The sequence below is a fragment of the Meleagris gallopavo genome, chromosome 15 (genome assembly GCF_905368555.1).
Source record: "Meleagris gallopavo chromosome 15, MGAL_WU_HG_1.1, whole genome shotgun sequence".
In the NCBI taxonomy this organism is placed as follows: Eukaryota; Metazoa; Chordata; class Aves; order Galliformes; family Phasianidae; genus Meleagris; species Meleagris gallopavo.
The window spans coordinates 15,208,057-15,227,901 of NC_139418.1; the positions used below are offsets into that span (position 1 = coordinate 15,208,057).

Here is a 19,845-nt window from a genome sequence, read left to right on the forward strand (position 1 = left end):
GAACATGGTAAGAGCCCCGTGCACTGCTTGCAGTATTTCAATACCTAAAGGGAGCCTACAGAGGGAAGGGGAATCAACTCTTTGAAAGGGTTGATAACTACAGGAGGAGGGGAAATGGTTTTAAGTTGAGGGAGGGGAGATTTAGGTTGGATGTCAGGGGGAAATTCTTTACGGAGAGAGTGGTGAGGTGCTGGAACAGCTGCCCAGAGAGGTTGTGGATGCTCCGTCCATCCCTGGAGGTGTTCACAGCCAGACTGGATGGGGCCCTGGGCAGCCTGGTCTAGCATTAAATGGGGAGGTTGGTGGCCCTGCATGTGGCAGGGGGTTGGAGATTCATCATCCTTGAGGTCCCTTCCAACCCTGGCCATTCTGTGATTCTGTGAACAAGCCAGTCCTGTTCCTGAGCAGTCCTTGGGGCATTTGGGACCCGAGCAGCAATCCCCAGCTAGGAGTGCACTGCAGGCATCCCTCCTGCTCTGCTCTCCCAGCCCCGTGTGTTCGGTTTTTAATTTCCTGTGGCTGCAGATCAGTGTTGCAGGGTCTGCACTTCCCAGTGGCTGCGGGGTGGGTCAGTGGGGGACATAGTGAGGTGGCTCAGCTGAGATGCACACAAGTAGCTCTCAAGGAGAAGGCCATTTCACGATGGATTATCCAAATACTTCAAGCCACAATCAACTTTAAAGCAGAAAAAAAACAAACATTCCAGGGGAATATTTAACCTGGTGGCTTCTAGCCACGCTCTGAGCCTCACAGGAAGCAGAGAAATGCAATCACTTTGCAAGAGCGGAGGATGTGGTGCTGCTGCCATCGAACCTGCCCAAAGAGGAGCTGATCAGCACGGAAAGCTGTAAGTTGGGCAGTTGCTGGAGCCCACCTGCTGTAAGGCAACAGAGCAGAGCGGCTCCTGAGATGCCATCACCCGGAGAAGCCCCAACACTCACAGTCTGGCTACTTTTGTTCAGAGCACAGCCAACGATGCTCTTTGCAACGCAGCCTCAGGCTGTTTCCTGGCTGGGATCCCATACCTGTCATTAAATCCATGCTGTATAAATTACCAATTATCCACAAAGTTCCAGCTTGGTCAGAGAGACAGTGCCTTAATCGGCGCCGCAGCATCCTGCACTCACCACCTCCACACGGGTGGAGGAGAGCTGAGGGGATGCAGGAGAAGGGAACGGGGCTGGGTGGCTCTACCTGGCTCCCAGCACGGATTTAGGGAGCCACAGGATGGGGGTGAGAGATACTGGGGGGTGAGAGATACTGCAGGGACGAGGAGCTCACTGAGGGTTCCCCACGCGATTGGTCTGCAGTTCAGAAATGCCCCAGTAATTAACAGCTGAAGAAGCACTGACCTGGAGACAACACTGCTGTGAGCGTTCCAAAGCTGTGCTCCTCCTCTTGAGCTGGTTTTGATTCTTCCCCAGGCTGGGAGCTTCGATGTACGGTGGCTGCACAGCTCTGTGCCATACAGACAGCAGCGCTCAGGGAGAAATTATTTGGTGGGGATTTTTTCCTCCGAGTATGTAAATAAATATCAATACTCCAAACCAAGGACCACCCAGTGACTAAATATTATTTATCTTCAAACTAAACAGCTTTGTCACATATGTATAATAATAAAGAAACAAATTACAAAGGAGGAATTTGATTTTATTGGCCTGATGCAAAGCATTGGCATTCTGTATCAATTTCTAACAGCAGAGTTTGCACTGTTCACTGCAGATATCATCCAAACATTGGGTGAGACTCGTTTCACTCCTCCACCAGGAACAGGAGACATCGCAGCCTGACTTGAAGCCGTAGAAGTGAAATCTACCACTTCAGTGGGGAAAGGCACTCTGAAGAAAAGAACATTGGAGCACGTTGCTTGAATCCGGGTCTTTTTTAGGTTTTAATATCAATATCCCCAGTACAGTCAGCATCAGCAGAGCCCAACATCTCACATCTTGCCTTCTGCCACCAATTAGCACATGACAGTGCACTTGCTGAGCATTAACGAAAATACCATTCCTATTTTACCGACAGCAGTATCTGCATGTCAGCTACTGGCATTTTGCATTCTGAATAGCTGAGAGACCACACACTCTGTGCACACACCCAGAATAGATCCTGGCAGCCACTGTCCCTCGATGTGTGTCTCAGTTCCCAGCCGTGCCCTCGGTGACCCCAGTCACGTTGCAGGCATTTCACAGGGGTCACTCTGCCAGTGCTGCACCCGAGGGGCTCACAGGGCAGACGGGGACTGGCAGCTACAAGGAGGGTGAGCATAGCTCTGGCGGAGCCCAGCTTAGCAAGAATCCTGCTAATGCTGCTTCCCTCACTGCCGGCACCTGGCCAGGCTCCCCTTCCCATCCTGCAGGTATGAGCAGAGCTAACAGCTCCATCCTGCAGCGTGCTGGGTGCTGCCTGACCCTGCACTGCACCCAGGTGTACTGCGTTTCATTAACACTGCCAGGAGCTGAGACCTGGTGCTATTTGCTGGAGCAGCACGGGGGATATGGAAGTCAGCACTGAAAAGGGTGAGCACGGGCATTCGGAGGGGTCTCTCAGATGAAAGCCTTAAAGGCAAACAAAGCTACACCACTCTTCACAAAATACTTTGTCCTTTCAGGGAAGGGTGTGAAATCAGAGTTACAATGAATGAAGGACGCCATTCAAAATACAAGACAGCACCTTAAAATGCCATATACCTGCACTATACGGAGGCAGCAGCCTTGTCAATGAACTGAGCCAGCTTCACATCTCTCTTGGTCAGTCCACCACAGTCATGGGAAATGAGGGTGATCTGAACCTGCCAGGAAGGAGCAGCAAGATATTACAAGGATGGTGCCCCGTGGAGAAACCATGTCTGCCCACCCACAGCTCCTCTGGGTGTATCTATGGGACAGCACAGATCTGCCAATACTGCAACACAATGCAGTGAGAAGCACCAGGAAACCAAAATGATGGGGGAGCAGTGGTTTCCCCCTCACACAGCACCTTTCTTCCAAGGCTTGCAGAGCACATTCTAACCTCCGCAATCGCAAGACCAGCAGCAGCCAGGCAATGTTATAAACAAGTTTTATAAGCTGCTACGCTGAGACACGGGGGCTGAGGATATTTAACAAATCCAATCTAAATTTAGGCTGCCAGGCTGCCATCCAGGTACCTGCACGCTGCACAGACAGAAACGAGAGCTGGTGGGCTCTCAGAGGCTCCAGCACAGCCACTCACACGGGCTGCCTACGGAAGAGGTTAAAGGCTTCTGCTCTGCTCTCAGATCTCAGCCAGCAAGGCAAAGTGCCAGCCCTGAGCCACGCGGCAAGCAGCCACAAACAGCCGGATGCCTGGTGTCAGCTCACTGCTACCAATCACAGTACCTCTTTAAAGTCCCACATCTCTAGAGAAAGACACATCATCTCCCCATTCCCTCCACTCCTCCACTGCATGCAAACCACGGAAAGGATACAGAAGATGGGCCAGTGCTTTGGTCTGTGTGTGTAATTCAGGCTGGTGGACACGTTACCTTGTTGTAGACGTTGAACCATTCCGGGTGGTGATTCATCTTCTCTGCCTGTAGAGCAACTCGTGTCATAAATCCAAACGCCTAGGGGAGAAAGAACAGAGAGGAAAGCCTTCCTCCATCTGCCAGGACATAGATGGCAGATGTTCTGGCAGCTGATCTGCAACAAGACTCACTCTGAAATCTCAGAACCCGCTGGAGAAATATTTTTGGTCCTTGAGCCACCAACGTGCTTCCTGACCTCACTGAAATCCCCCCCTTTGGGTCCTGGTGAATGACTGCTCAACGTTAATTGCTCCATGATTCAAAGCTGTTGTACAGGAGCAATGATTTTACCCTTGGCACCCAAAAATGGTTTTAAACCTCCATCCCAGCAGCCCTCACCCCTCGCTACACCTTTGCCTATGTGTCACTTCCAGCTAGGGCCCATGCCACAATATTCCCATACTGGACAGATAGCACTTCCAGAAACACATCCTCTCACGTAACTATTTTGCTATTTATTTTACCTGGGGGGAGAAAGGAGGCAGGTGGCTTTGCCTCTCTGCTTTATGAGAAAATATTTTACTTTAAGTGAGTTAAAATGGGTTTCCCAATCCTCTGCCCCTATATTCTGCACAGCACTTTCCCCCAGGATGCAGGTTTTATCACAGGCTCAAGAAGAAAATAATAGCATGCCTTTGCCAAAATGCTTAAGAGCAAATCACTGCATTATAAAGAAAACGAGAACATCCATGTAAATCAAGAATGCAATTATGCAGCGGGGTCCAAAGGGCCTCAGTGCGTGTGCAGAACGCCTCCAAGTCAATGGGCTCTATTCAAGCTGCGCTCCATCCATCAGGGTTGGGACCTAAATTAACATGCAAAGCAAACGTAACATCCACATTATAGTCTGGTTCGTATTAGAATGCAACGATCTCCACAAAGACCTATCTGATTTAGGTAAGTTTTTAGCGCTCATTTATGGGAGAGAATGTATATAGCCTGCATTCCACCAAGCGATGGCCGCTTCAAACAAACATGTGGTCAATGAATAACATATAATGGCTGATAATAGTTTCAGTCTTTTTTCCTCTCACAAATTACAAAAACCTTTAAGGAAAAAAAAAAATAGCATCGGTGCCTGGATGAAGTATGACTTTGTTAGTCGCTTTGCCAGCCCAATGAATGCAAACGTTATAATCAGAGAAAATCATTCCAATGAGGCTTGTCATTTGGAAATCACCAAACTGTCAGCAATTAAAAAGCTTTTTTCCTTGACCCAAGAGCATTCCAAAATTCGGGAAATCCAACTTCCCTTGAAGCTCTCGTTTGGTTTCATTTTCCTCGGAGTGAACAATTACTTTTAAAAGATGCCCCATGTTTCAGCAGCGCGCTTTGAAGCAGAAAGCGGTACGAGGTGCATCAGCAACAAAACATCTGCATTAGTAGCTCTGAAACATTGCATTCAATCGTTCTTAGACTGCCCAAGGAATTGCAGTAGGAATCGGATAAGATTGAGATCTTAAGGGATCTATTGGCAACCTGTACATTTCCACAGCAGCCTATACAGAGAAAAACTAAGATAGCATTGCAACCGCCAATACATTGCCTTCGTACAAAGAACAGCAGAAGGAAAATCAGATAAAACCTATGGAAAGCTGCACCAGGTCCACGTGTCCCCCATCAGGGTCTGTGCGTCCACCCGGGCAGCTCTGACATACAGACACATGTGGGTTACTGGGACTGGGGTTTCTCAAACCCCATCAGGGATTCCCAAGTACCCATACTTGTGCTCATGCCCCACTGCTCTCCCTCACTGCAAACTGCTGAAGCCCCTCACTTTTGTGTACCAGCTCATTTCAGTTATACACAAAATAGAAGCATCTCTTACTAAGAAAATGAGCTACAGTTCTACTGAGCAATTTCACCAATGCAATCTCCATTACGGTCCTAAATACTTCCTCTGCTAATTAAATGAATTGGAATGCTATTGTTTGGGAATCACCTCGGTATTTGTAGAGCCGTAACCTCTCTTTGAGAAAGTACAATTGGTTCTGCAAGGAAAAGATATTTAGGCTTGATTAGATATGAAAACACTATTACATAAAATCAGTTCGGACATTTCTTCACGTCTTGAAACTTGATCGGTAATTTGGTCTAATTGGTGATCAAGGAAACTATCTTGTGATCAATTAAAGTAATTACCACATTCCGGCAACACAACCCTTAATTTGAGCAGGAGTCTGCACTTCTTCAACTTTAATTAAAAATAATGAAAATTATTAAGCAGTCTGCAGTGCAAGATCATTGTCAAGACTGCAGCAGTGGGCAGAATCCATCAGCCCAACACACACTGCTGGGACAGGCACTCAACGCCGATCGTGACCTTCACTGCAGCAACAGCTCTGCAGCCCCTCTGATGTTAACGGGCATATTTTTCCAGCTTTCCTTGAAAAACAAAGAGAGTGGTAAGAAAGGATGCCTGCATTTTCTAGAAGCCACGAAGAAGCGTGAAGGGAGCCTTTGGTGTATTAACTATCATAAAGTATTCTGTTTTTTTCGGGATGAGAGGAAGATATTTTCAACATAAACCTTTCAGGACTTTTTGTCTGAAGTAACAGCTGGACACACAGGTTAGTCTAAGTTTGATGCATCACTCGGGACCTGGAAGATCACAGAGCCCTGCAGTGAGTCAGAAACAGCACCAGGGAAGTGATGAGCGAAGCAACCCCACGCAGACAGGGAGATCCTTGGGTGTGCCAGTATGTCTCTTCCCTTCATGTCTTTTAAGATCATGAAAGAACTAAAAACTAAGGGTTTTTCACACGTTATATCACTTCTAAAATGGTTTTTAAGCCATGCCGTAGCATGCTTCCATGAGATAAAAATCAGAGCTACTCTCTGAAGAGCACATTGACCTAATAAAGTTATAAAAGAAAAAATGCTTTGAGAAGTGACAAAACACACTATCAGAAAACGAGACTTAATGTGACTTTTGTTGCCAGAGAATGGGAAAAGCAGGGCTGGGCGCTGTGCTCTCAGCAGTGGGAGGAAAGCTGAAATTCCATCCACCGCTTCGCACCGCGCTTAACAGCTTCGCGAGAATCGTGGGATCCTGGGGCTAATCTGCTATTATTCTTCCTTCCACACTTCTTAAGCAAGAAATCAATTCATCTTAACGCTTTTTAAACACTCTGCTTTTGTACGGCGCTTGCCAACATTATCTCGATGAGTTACACATCAAAGCGGCGCGGGTCGAGATGTCGCGCTCATACATCACCCAGCAGCGCGTCCCCGGTGATGGATCACCGCAGTGCATCTCCCGAGCACAGCAGCTGACAGTGCTTGACTCAAAAATGGAGGTACTCAAGACAAACAGCCGCGAGGCCCAACAACGTGACTGTATGATGGGCTTTATTTATTTGTTTTAAAGTGCGAGAGTTACAAAGGGAGTACTGATGTTTCCTAAATCCTTCAGATGCTCGGCCAAGGAAACCATATGCTAATCACTAGTACACTAAGGGTTCTGCCTCCCATCTGTCATTATAATGCTGGAGGTAGCATTAACCTTGGCCCTCTGCAGTGCGAGGGCTACCTGTCTTCCCTTCCACACCCACCCAAGCCGCATCGGTGTCATTTATCAGGCTGCCCAGAGAGGTTGTGGATGCCCCGTCCATCCCTGGAGGTGTTCAAGGCCAGGTTGGACGGGGCCCTGGGCAGCCTGGTCTGGTATTAAATGGGGAGATTGGTGGCCCTGCGTGTGGCAGGGGGTTGGAGATTCATCATCCTTGAGGTCCCTTCCAACCCAGACTATTCTGCGATTCTGTAAGAAACCAGCAAACAAAACACATTACAGCAATGTTGTCATACACGACAAGAGATGACCACTCTCAGCACGCTTGCGTCCCATCCACCCAAGGAAGAGCCCTCCCTATGCACAGATATAGCGTGTTCTCCTCTGCAGTTTGACACTTCGAACAACAAACTCTAATCACTGCAGCCTGTTTCCAAACCGGAGCAGCTTTCACACACCCAGCTCACATCACCACCTTCCAGTGAGCAACGGGTCAGCAGAGCGAAGGAAAAGCTCTCTGATGTCAAGCTACACTGAGTTATGTGTAGCCAGCCCTGAGGGTTTAACTCAATCTCATGACATCAAAAACCCATGGCTTGTTTCATTTTCATTCTCTTTGTTCCATTAGGAAATACTCCCATTGTATAATTATGCAAAAATCACCTTACAACAAAGAATGCAACTGATGTTTAAAAAGGTGAAGGCAGCACATGAGGTCTGGCATTCGTTCTGAAAGACACGTTTCCATGTTGGGCTCATTGGCACCACTGGGCTGCCAGAATCACCTCCAAGAAACCTGGGAAGCAGCAACTGTGCCATGGCCATGTGTCCCATCCCTCCATCCTCCCTGGTAAAGGGGAGCGTGGCTGCGGAGCACTACAGACACTGTGGCATGCACGTGGACACCACATTGCAGCAACGCAAAGCTGCATAAAACAAAGCAAAACAACTGAAAAAACCTTCATTCAAAACTTCACTATCTACACTTCTCTGCATTTATAACCCCCATCCCATGTACTGAGCTGCACACAAACTCGAAATGCTGCTCTGCTCTCTAAAAGAAGTCACCTATTTGTACGCATATCGTGGCTGCAAACACTGCCCTCCAAGTTCCACACTGCCTATGTGAAAACCTTTACACTCCTCCACAAAGAACGCTGTTTCTGTCTCGCAACACTTGTTTACAATTATGTCGGTGAAGAAACCAGCTAGCCAGCTCTATATCAAACATTTCTGACAGCGAAAGCACAAACACTGATCTATTCTAAGTAGTTTGCCACTCTGTGTAATCTTGGAAAAGGCATTCCTGCCTTTGATTCTAAAAATGTTTATACTTCGTACATTATGCAAATAGTTTTTATATATTAAGAAATAATGCAAGCAAAGCTCAAGTTAAATTAAATTCTTCAACAATAACCTTGCCAAAGCACTGATTTTCCTATAAAAAAATTATTCCAATTTGTTGATCTTACATTGGATGAAACATACTGTAACAATCTTCATAATTTATGTCCTGTTGGGACACTATGATTTAAAGTAACATAATACAGACCAGCATCACTGCTAATCTAAACCACCTGACCAGATAAACAACAGTTTCCCCTTCTCTCTTCATTGAGGGTATTTCTGTTTATTGTCATATGATTTACCAATTTGAAGAACATGAAGAATAAATGCAGGCAATCAGAGCCGGAGCTCCGAGGCATGGCCTTTATTCCAGGGGCGTTTGCTCATGCAGGTACCGCACAATGTCAAGCACTGCAGGAGATGACAGACGGTGATTCCAGGAATTCCGTCCACAGGAATGCTGCTGGCTGCACGGGGAGGCTCACGTCCCCACGGTGCAACCCAGGTCAGGTGCTGCTCCAGTGGGACGTGATGCTGTGCCGTGCCTTGCCACACTTTGCCATGCCATGCCGTATCATGCTTTGCCATGTCTTGCTACGCCACGCTCCAGTAGCCTTGCACCTGGGCTGCTTCATCCATGCATGGCAGCAACCTCTGTGAGGACACGAAGCAGGAGCAGGCACAACCTGAGGCACAACCTGCCCTGCCTGAGACCTAATGGGTCTGAAAAATACCACTTTGTGGTGTGCCAGGGGCTGGCAGGAAGATGGAGGAGCACCGACCTGCTCCTCCTGCTCTGGATTGACTCCTGCATCACATCCACCCCATGCACGAGACCTGCACTTCCATAACTGCTGAACTTGTTTTTCTCATATTGGTGATAATATGATACACAATGTTACATCTATTACCCTCTTTCCCATCATATTTTTTACTTTTTCCAGCAGCAGCAAAGATCATTTTTCCTATTCTCGTTTTTATTACAGTAAGTGATTGCACCTGGGCTTCGTGAACGGAAAGCAGATAATACACACAGTGATTCAAAGAACAGACTTCACGCCCAAATTAATCACCTAATCCACCAAAAAGATTTATAAACTCGATGGAGTGCAAGAAAGGCATCTTAAAGCAGCATTCCAACTTCCCCCTCAAGTTGCTCTTTCTTAAACAAAAGGTTCAAAGCTATTTAGACTCCTGGGACTCAATACAGCTATATCACAAAGAACACTCATTTGCCTACAGGCACATAAAATTAATTGTAGTTGTCCACAAAGTCTACTGCGAAACACACAGAAGCCCTAAATTTAATACCCCAGACAAAGCTGTGACAAGATCCCATCTCCGCCACGGCCGGGCTCTTCCCATTGCCTGGTCCCACAGCCCTGGGGACTCAGAGTCACCGCAGCCAAGTGACAGGAATGAACAAAAGCAAAGATTTAGTGGTGTTTTCTTAATTCACCAGTAAATTAATTCCACCGTGGCGGCGTCAGTGACAAACCCAAGTCAGCTAAAATCAGATGCCACTGCGAGCGTCTTCCAACATGTATTTGTCATCTGTCGCTTCCTACAGAAGCATTCTAAATAAATGCTTTTCTTTTTGTTTCTCCAGTTCCAGGTCCTTCAGCATGCTGGGCAAACACAGCCGTTACTTACTCAACAATGAGGAGCAGGCAGATTGCAGAGATCCCATGCAGCTCATCACTTGGCCTTTCCTTAATGCCACTCCTCCTTATTCAACATGGGAAAAGGACGGAAAGTAATCGCAAGTTTCACAACGAAACTAAAAGGTGGAAGGAATCCTCCAGCTCCAACAACAAACGTAAAGGTTGCACTTAGGAGGTTTACACCAAATAAAAGGGCTATTTCACAAAACGTGGCTTTTTAAAATGAGCTTTTTGCACTCAACCTCAAATCATTAAATGGCACAACGAAACCTCCATTAACTGAGCACCTGCTAAAGCAATCAGTCACTTAAAATAACAACTCTCCTGGCAGAGCAACTGAGGGAACGAAGATAACAGAACTTGGAGAAAGAAATGGTTGGCCCAGCATGAGGATGGGAAGAGGCAGCAGAATGGCCACACAGCGCCCAGCCTCAGCACCAACACTCATCTCTGCAGAGCAAAGGGAAACTTGCCCATGCAACATCTCAACCTCACCAGTGTGCCCAGATCTTCTATGGAGCTCAGGCACTTCATCACCCGGAAGGCTCGTCCAAATCAGTGCAGAAGAAGAGGGAAGTTAATCAACCCGTTGCATCACACTTTGGACAGAACAGACCTTGGCCACAGCAGAACTAAAATCTCAATTTTTTCCCCCAGTGCTTTTAACTTGCATATAAGGAATGATTTCACTCTGCAGATGCGAAGTTCTCGTGCCATACATACAGCTGATAACGTAAGGAGCGCTCAGGCAAAGTTTTCCTTCTTCTTTCAGCCAAGATTACACATATTACCAGTTCAATATACAAAATATTCTCTGCTGAATATCCAAGGACGAGCACACCCTGCTTCTGCTAATCCTCTACATCCCTGCCCTTTATGATCCTAAGAAGACATCAAAGAGTGATAAGAAAGGCACTGCTTTGTGATAGATTAAGAGAAGCATCAGTTGCTCTCGTGACTATGCCATCCTTCACCATTCTCTTACCTCTGCACTGTGTGCAGGCCTTCTTAAAGAAGAGGACAACAACCGACACATGCACCTTTTCAGGTAGGACAGAGATTTCAGGTGAGCACACTGAGCTCAGCATGAGGCTAAAAGGGAGCACTGGCAGGCTTCTCATGTATAAGGCACCATAACATTCAACCAGTATTTTGCAGGCAGACGTTTCAAGTCCAGAAGTGACAAAAGGTTTTGGAAGAACAGTGGGAGCAGGCATCTTCCCACGTTTCTCTTTTGGGGAGATCTCTCATCTTTTGAGAGGAGATGATTTTAAGAGGGTCCGTGGGGTTCTTGCTGCCTTGCTCGTAAGTGGTCCTTTCCAACCTCAGCCATCATTCTGTAAGCAATCACGTTTCCTGCTTTGCTGGATCAGGCAGACACGTGTTCCACAGCCAGCAAACACCAATTTCTGGTCCTCCAGTGAACACCACACTTCTTTTAGAACTTCACAAGAGCACATTGTAGGGAAGCACACTGTTCAGCTCTGTTTCCATATCAGAGCTTCTACTGGCTGCAGGCACGCACTGCACACCGTGCAACAAAGCTTCTCCCGCCTTGGGCATCCACAAACGTGCACTGGACAGCCCATTGCTGTTCTCATCCCAGCACACGGAAAATCACACCTGCAATGAACAAGGGCTCTGAACCTAAGAGCAAATCCCACTTTCCTACAGAGGGATGAATAAGCAATAGCGGGCGGTGCTGGCTCAGCCCACCAAGCCCCTCCAGTCCGTGGTCTTCAACACTTCAGCCCAACAAAATTAAAGGAAGAAAACAGAGAGAGAAGCAGAGAGAGGGGAGGAGGAGGACGGGAAGCTCTTCCCCAGCCCCATTTGAAGCTGGTCTACAGCTATACTCGCATCACACTGATAAACCGCGGGTCTGCCAGTGGCTTTTCAGAGCAGATGTAACATTTTAGCAAATGTGATTGTTTGTGAAAGAAATAATTCTGATCAAAAAACGAAATGGCAGCCAGCGCGAGCGCTGGGCTTCATCACTCTAATCCACCCTGACAGGAAGCAGCGAGTGGAGATTCCTACTGTGAGAGCTGCAGATGTGAAAGGTCAGCACCGGCCCGCGACTTCCAACCCGTTAACGTGTAAAGCAGGGTGCATGAAAGGACCCGGCCCGCCGCCGGGGAGCGGATGTCCGCTAAGTGGGGCTGATGGGCTTTTGGCAAGCAATGGCTAATTTTTAAATAGGCACTGCGCTGCGGTTTGCTTTCGGTTGATTCTGCCAGCCAGAGTCCATTTTTAATTGCAATTGCAGAGGGTTGTATCCCAAAGCCTGGCTTTCCTTCGTGCTCCTTTTTGGAGAAAGTGAGAAAACTGCAAAAGGCGATTTGCAGCTTGGAAACGTAGCCAGGCATTATCCCAAAAGCAAGGGGATGCGAAAGGTTAAACAAGCAACGCGGAGGGATGTGCTTTTTGCACTTAATCAGCATCTTTCCAGCACCCCCATAAAAATAAATCCTAATGCATGAGGAATTACAAGACATGAGGATTCGTTAACTGAAAGTAACCCAATATTCTGGCTGAACATCTTTGGAAGAGGCAGCACCAGCCTGCTTTGCTTCCCCTCACAGAGGTGCGCAGTCAGACCCAGGGAGGGCTGCAGGGAGCAAACACAACCTGCTCACATTTGCTGCCTTTGGGTTGGTGCAACATTTGTGCCCTTAATCCACGCAGAGGGAGCAACTGTGGCACACACCACGAACGGCTGAAAAAAAAGGGAGAAGCATTTCTTCTATCCCCAAGGAGCAGGACGGCTTGGGAAACCCAAACAGCGTTTTGACAAATTATTTCTTTTTGCACTTTCAGCTTAATGCCTGAAACAATGGTGTAATAATTCCCTTTAAAGCGGTAATGAATCCATCTTTTCAAAGGAAGTGCTTGTACTGGAGGCAGCTGGAGAGCAGCCTGAAGGTCGGCTGGGCAAATGTCAGCATTGAGACACAACAGGTCTGCTCAGCACGGCAATTGCAGTGATGGGAAACACAACAATTACAGACAGCAAGCCAAGAGTTCGTGTTCTGGAGCCACAACTTAGCTCATCCAGAGCATGAGCATCCCTCACTGCAGTTAGCTCCTGTGGGCAGGGGACGGCATCAGCAACACACAGCTGCCAGCAGGGCTAACATGCAGGAGGTTCTACAGCAACACAGTTACCCAGGCATGGAGAGAAAGCTGAACTGGGAAGGACTTTAAAAGACATAAGGGGCGGGTGATGCACTAAGGCAACTTCATTTAATACAGAAAAAATGTTTCCAAGTGCAAAACATGAGTCTGAAAATGCCCCAGAGCACCGGCTGACAGTACATATGTTTTTGTACCCTGCTAGCCATATGAAAAGAAATGCAGTACTTCTCAGCTTCCAGCACTGAGGATTTCATTTCTGTCTAGATGCAGCCCAGTGGCATATTTCCACCTGCTTTGCAGTATTGCTCATCAGGAGAAAAAAATACTCGCTGTGGGGTAGGTGGAAAGGTTACTGGAAGCAGGATGTGCTGACCAGGGCATCATCACCTCTAACGCCAGGGATGGAGGATGTTAAGGTTGTAAAACTGACTGCCAAGTGGGTAGATAAAGGAGTGGATGGGTGGATGGATGGATAGATGGATGGAGAAATGGATGAGTGGATGGAGGGGTGGATGGAGGGGTGGATGGAGGGAGAAATGGATGAGTGGATGGAGGGGTGGATGGATGGATAGATGGATGGAGAAATGGCGGAGTGGATGGAGGGGTGGATGGATGGATAGATGGATGGAGGAATGGAGGAATGGATGGATAGATGGGGTCCCAAACCCCCAGCTGGACCCTGACCCACCATCCCAAGGCACAGGTGCTATCCACCAAGTCAGTGAGGAGCACAAAGCCCAGGAAGCTGTGTTATTGCAATAACACATGCTTACTTCACCCTGTTCCGACACTCACACCACCTCACTCACACTGTTTTAGCCCAAAGTTAACCTCTGCCAGTCCCAAGAATTTCACTATCAGTTTCTAATAAAGGAAAACGTCAGCAGGCAGATATGCCAGAAATTCATTATTTTCAGATACAAAGATTTTCTCAACTCCGTAAAGTCCCTTGTAAATAATCCTGATTTATTGCAAATCAGTTATTGTATTCATAAACGTAAGGAAGTTAGTGAACAACATAACTACCAAAAGAAATACTTTCATAACTCTGCAGGTGCACAAATCATGGCATATGGGAGAGGACTCAAAGGATAACGGAAAATGAAGCGGTTTAGGAAAGAGTATATGAAAAACAGCACCTACCTAGATGGATAAAAAAAAAAAAAAACATCAAGTCTTTTCATTCAACAGGCAGCCTAGCACAAAGCCCTAGCAGAGGGGGCGAGCAGACAAACGCGACACTAAAAGCAGCAAATTCCACCCAAATTAAATGAAAAGGGGCTCGTCTTTTGATTCCCAAAGCTGCCAAGGAGGGGCTGGGGCTGCTCGATCCTCCAGGCTAAGCACCTGAAACCAATCAGTGCCCGGGCTGCGGGAAGATTCACACGCAAGGGCTGAATTTGTGGCAAATGGGTTGGTTTCCGATCCTAATGCAGCCAACTTGCTTTATTCTGACCTCCATTTAACAAATCAACTTAATGGGCACTGGGAGTGCTATAAAACTTAACAATGGAGTGATTTTAACTTTTAAAATACAGTTATGAAGCAAAATGTTGGAGAGCTCCTTCAATACTGGAAATCAAATTAAATCTAGACATTTTTTAACAGTCTTGACAGATATAATCCTAGTTACCATGTAAATTTATGGTAAGCTGCTGTGATATTAGCCACAGGTGCTACTTTTAATATATGGCCCGCATCTGGCTGGGAATAACATTTCTCAGAGGACTGAAAATGACCTCACTATCAGACAATGGAGAAGAAAAAAAAAAAAAACCCAAAAAACAAGACCACTGTGGCATATAAAAAGCTGGAGATGTGGCTCACAACCGAATATTTTACATAAAACTCATTTTAAGTCTGCAGATTGTAGGTTAAAGGCTATTATGCTTTCAATACGCAGAAGGCGTGGACGTATTTCAGACAAACAGCCAAAAGATTATGTCCATAAAGAGGCAATGAAACCACTGCCTAAAAGCAAACGTTCCGATCTTTGATCCACACGGAGGACAGAGCGATGTGCTGGGAGCAGCAGCAGCAACTCTGCGATGCAAGGTAGCACCAGGCATGCAAAACGAGGAGATGCACTTACAGAACAGCTCTAGATTTGTTGCACGTCTCTACGTAAGTTCTTATAAAAGAAGTCTCCCCCAGTGCAGTCAAACACATGTGCTTCCATTCCCCCTACACATCGTCCTCCAAAGCGTTTCCGTGCTGTCACCTCCACTCAGGCTCATCCCTCACCTGTGTCCTGTATCCCCAAAACAGAAAAGACATTGAGAAGTCATAGAGCCTCTGCTTTCCTGTCATTTTACAAAATGACATCAGAGGTCTTATGGAGACTTCATACGTGAGATCTGAAAAACAAACAAACAAACAAACAAACAAACAACCCAACACAATTAAAAGCTTACCCTGTAAAAGAGGACAGCTGTAAATACCGAACCTGGCCATCACCAAGCATACCCACCCCTGCCATCTCCCAGTGGCATTTTCTGCCTCGGTGCAACGACCAAAGGAAGGCCACCATCCTGCACACTGCCTCCCCAGCCCCGAGGCCAAACCCAGTGCTGCAATGTCGCTGTGGGTCTGGGGAAGGGACACGGAACCAAGGAGCAGCAGGGAGGGAGCTGGGGGAAGTCATGGGAGACAGGAGCATGGCGGGGCTGAAGGACCAAGCCCAGCCCTCAGCCCAGCCCCGCGGTCTCCCTGGATGCACCATGGCAGCAGAACCAGGTGCACCCAGCAGGACTCAGCACTGTGCAGTGGGTGCCCACAGCACAGAGCAATCACAGAGCTCCCAGCCGCAGCTTCAGGCTGCTTTCCAGCTCCTTTCAGAGAGCTGCATCTCCAAAGCCTATTTCCATGAAAATGTATCTTCAGACTAACAAACAGCATCAGCAGTTTCAAGTTCCATGTCACAAAGTAATTCCCTAAGCCAGAAGTGTCATTAGCTTGTCAGCTGTTAAATAGGCAGCTCGGCTCTGATGGCTTTTAACCAAGCTAATCTCAGCCTGAAAGCTTCAGGAATCCAAATAACTCTCATTTCACAGAAGTTTCATTTCATCCTCATGCTGAAAATAATATACATAAACCAAGTTCGTGTCTACACATTTGCACGACTTTATAATAAAAGTTGTGTTTATATTCTTAACATCTGTTGACATATACAGACTTTGTAAACCTGGCATCCATTTTAAAGCCACAGAACTTTCCATGCATCACGAACATTATCTGTGAGAAGCAATAAAAGAGGCAACGAATCCATTAATCATACCAGTATCATCTGCAAAACGTAAATCTGGAGTACCTTTCATGTCAGCCCCGCTGCCTACAAACACACCTGACTCTGTGCCATCTGCAGAAGAGCGAAGGAGAGGTTGCTGTGGAAATGGCACTTCTCAGTGCCCTGACTTCTACCGGACACTCAACTGTCAGTACTGCAAACAGAAAACGTGTTAACTGAAATGGAAGATTTTGTACCCCAAAGTCCTTTGTTTTCACTGCAGGATGACTCTCCCAAGCACAAGGCGGGTCCGTAGCTTCAGTTTTGTCCTTTGTTCCCTAAGTCGTAACAAACATGGCATTTATTTGTAGCTATCAGAAATACAAGCACCGAGAAGCAGAGGTGCACCAGTTTGTTTTGTTGCATTACAACAAATGCTTTCCCTGCAACAGCAGGGCACACCGTGCCCTCGCCGGTAACACGGACATCCTCTGCAATCACACATGGGATGCTTCACCCACCTGCCAGGACCTGCAGGGGACCTCCTGCCCCCAGACAGGTTCCTGTCAACCCTCTCCCATGAACCCTCCCTGTGCTGCCTGCCACAGCTCTGCCCATCCCACGTTAATTCTCAGGACTGAAGAGCAGCCAAGGAGAGCAGCACCCAGGGCTTGGCATCCTCTATCCCCTCCACATGCTTTACTGTTTTCTGTAAGGAAACCATCTCATCCCTACAAATTAAACATTAACACATTGTAACTCTCTGACTTTGCCCAGAAGAAAAAGCTGCTGGGATCTGCAAGGGCAGCGATGAGGATTCAATGAAGAATCAATCGGCCGCCAGCTTCCAGCTGGGAAGGTGAAACATGGCTTGCTTTCCCCACCTAATCTCCCAAAAGTCTGTGCTCTTACATTTACCCATTTCTTTCCTTCCCCCTCCCCAGTTGAACCCCACTCTCCAACAGTTACATTTTTCTAGCACCAATTTAGGAGCATTAGTAACAAAAAAAAAACCAAAAACAAATCAGTATTATTTGTCTAATCCCATAATACCAACCCTGACCTTGGCCCCATTATTATCATCAAGAAATTATAATATTAGAATAAATCTACTTAACAACTATGAAACGGATTTAATTTACCCCACCTAATGAGATTGGAGTCAGAGAACAATTCACTGAGGCAAATCTGACAGGGTTTGGCCCTACAAAGGTAATCCCAAAGTTCCACCTACAAACGTTTTCCCATCAGGATTGCATGGCAATGAAAGCAATTCTATTTCCTCTACATTAAAAACGGGATATAGCAATAAATACCTGATTGAAATTTTTGAAATTGAACTCTTTGTAGATGGCATCTCTTTCGCCTGACTCAGACCAGCCTGAAGCTTTGAGATCCAGCAGAACTTGGTTCCTCTCCTCTGCTGTCAGCCAGTGGGACTGGGAAGACTGCAGAGGCAAAAGCAGAGCGTGTCAACCCCAGCGAGACCCAGCTGCTTGTGCACAACAAGAGAACCATGCCATGAAACCAGCGTTACATATTCACAGAATCACAGAATGGCCAGGGTTGGAAGGGACCTCAAGGATGATGAATCTCCAACCCCCCGCCACATGCAGGGCCACCAACCTCCCCATTTAATACCAGCCCAGGCTGCCCAGGGCCCCATCCAACCTGGCCTTGAACACCTCCAGGGATGGACGGGGCATCCACAGCCTCTCTGGGCAGCTGTTCCAGCACCTCACCACTCTCTCTGGAAAGTACATATTGCAGAGAGGTAAATGCTTCATACACAAGAGGTGGAAAATTCACTGTACGGTGCATTCCTTTTTATAATTCCTACGACCAGCTTAACTCCTGTGACTGAGAACAGCCAAGGAGTGCTGCTTCTGCTGGGGCAGTTAAGCTGGGATAGATGCCTTTGTGCAGTGATGGGCTGGTCTATGGGATGGCACAGACAGCAGCACACCTGCACCCACACCTCCAGCTGAGCTATCCAGATCCGTAACACCTGAATGAATTTCCAGCTATTCTGCTCTGCTGTATAGGTTACAGATTATTCACAGAACACTCAAAGTCCAATCACAGGCTGAAGGGCAGAGGGGGAGAATAGCTGCATTGTGAAAGGCATACACAAGGGAAGCAAACAGCATTATACACAGTGTGTGTCCTGTTTCTTCTAGGAAAGATCCAGGAGAGACAAAATCACCTGCGGGGTGCTTGGGAAAGACATAAGAAAGCAAGCAGGTGATGAATTTGACTCTGGACCTGAACAGACCGATCTGAATCTCACATTATGAACTCAATGCTTAGATGGAAAGCTCTGTCCCTTTCAGGTTGCTTCAGTCCTTACAGACTCGTCCAACTTGCGGAGAAGCGCGGGGCAGCACGGCAGCCCCCGACCGCCCGCAGCCCCCGTCCGCCCCGCCGCTGCCGCCAGGTGGCGCTGTCCGCCCGAGCAGCGCAGAGCGAAGTGCGGCCGCTCCCCCCCCCCCCGGGGGGCGAACAACGCGACTTCCGCAGCGCTCCGGGAGCGGAGATGGGGGTGGAGCCGCCCATTTCTCTCAAGCACATGCAGATATCGCCACTGTTAAAAGCAATTGCCAGAAAGCTGTTATAGAAGCACGGAACCCATCGGGCTGCACGGCTGACGCCGCAGAACAACGCAGGTCGATACTAACAACCAGCAGCAGGCAGAAGGGATAAACGCGAGGTGCAGCAGAACAAACCAGCCGCAGCTAACGTTTACGGGGCAGGGACGTCAACACCACGCACACGCAACGCGATTCCTCCGTTACCAATGAGATCCCGCACACGCGAGCTCTACGCGAGGCGGCCGCGCCCCCCGCCCCATCCCCCGCCTCCCGGTCCCGCAGCGGAGCGCAGCCCCCGCCCCCCTTCCCGGCTCACCACGGCAGCCCGACTCACCATGGCAGCCCGGCTCCCGCCGCCCGCTCCGCGCCGCCCCGCTCCCAGCAGCGCCCAGCGCAGCGCGGCCCCGCCGCCCGGCATGGCCCCGATCCGGCCCCGCCTCGGGAGGAGCGGGGGAGGGACCGGGGGCGGCCGTGCGGGGCGGGCTGCGGGCACAGCGGGAGCCCTGGGGGGGGGGGTCGGGTCAGGCTTTCGGTTTGGGTATGACCGGGTGGGAGCCCACCGCCTGTCTGGGTGCCCAGCTCTGCAACGCTCACCGTAAAGAAGTTACTTCTGTTCGCACAGAACGCTCCGTGCTCCTGTCGGTGCGCTGTGCCCCTGGCCGTGTCGCTGGGCCCGGCTCCCTCCTCCTGACCCCCGCCCTCAGATAGATCGGCAGCCATCAGATGAGGACATCTCTGTTTCTTGATAGGCAAGGAGGTGATGAGCAGGGAGAGCGCAGCCCTCTGCCTCTCTTAACGACGAGAAGAGCTCTCCACCTTAC

At 48.2% G+C, this 19,845-nt stretch overlaps 1 protein-coding gene across 4 annotated transcripts; it reads right to left on the bottom strand.

Moving 5' to 3' along the window:
• Positions 1-1,629: 1,629 nt before the first annotated feature.
• Positions 1,630-19,515, bottom strand: PCBD2 (pterin-4 alpha-carbinolamine dehydratase 2). 4 transcript variants are annotated; one of them, XM_085236801.1, is made up of 6 exons: positions 19,359-19,515; positions 17,750-17,881; positions 16,691-16,771; positions 3,506-3,586; positions 2,691-2,791; positions 1,630-1,838 (listed from the first exon to the last, which is right to left on the bottom strand). In XM_085236801.1, exons 1-5 carry the CDS (start codon positions 19,440-19,442, stop codon positions 2,696-2,698), a joined length of 474 nt encoding a protein of 157 aa, XP_085092927.1. In that variant the 5' UTR covers positions 19,443-19,515; the 3' UTR covers positions 1,630-1,838; positions 2,691-2,695. The 4 variants fall into 4 exon arrangements, with proteins under 4 accessions (XP_085092927.1, XP_085092928.1, XP_085092930.1 ...); XM_085236802.1 differs by lacking the exon at positions 16,691-16,771; XM_085236804.1 differs by lacking the exons at positions 1,630-1,838; positions 2,691-2,791; positions 3,506-3,586 and adding an exon at positions 6,886-15,458.
• Between the last annotated feature and the right edge of the window lie 330 nt (positions 19,516-19,845).

What these genes read in the sequence shown, in the direction of transcription:
- PCBD2 (XM_085236801.1), bottom strand. Translation starts at nt 19,442, where the DNA reads ATGCCGGGCGGCGGGGCCGCGCTGCGCTGGGCGCTGCTGGGAGCGGGG. An exon ending in GCGGGAGCCGGGCTGCCATG is followed by an intron (nt 17,882 to 19,358) that starts GTGAGTCGGGCT and finishes TTGCCTCTGCAG; the next exon opens with TCTTCCCAGTCCCACTGGCT. An exon ending in GGTTCAACGTCTACAACAAG is followed by an intron (nt 2,792 to 3,505) that starts GTAACGTGTCCA and finishes CCTTCCTGGCAG; the next exon opens with GTTCAGATCACCCTCATTTC.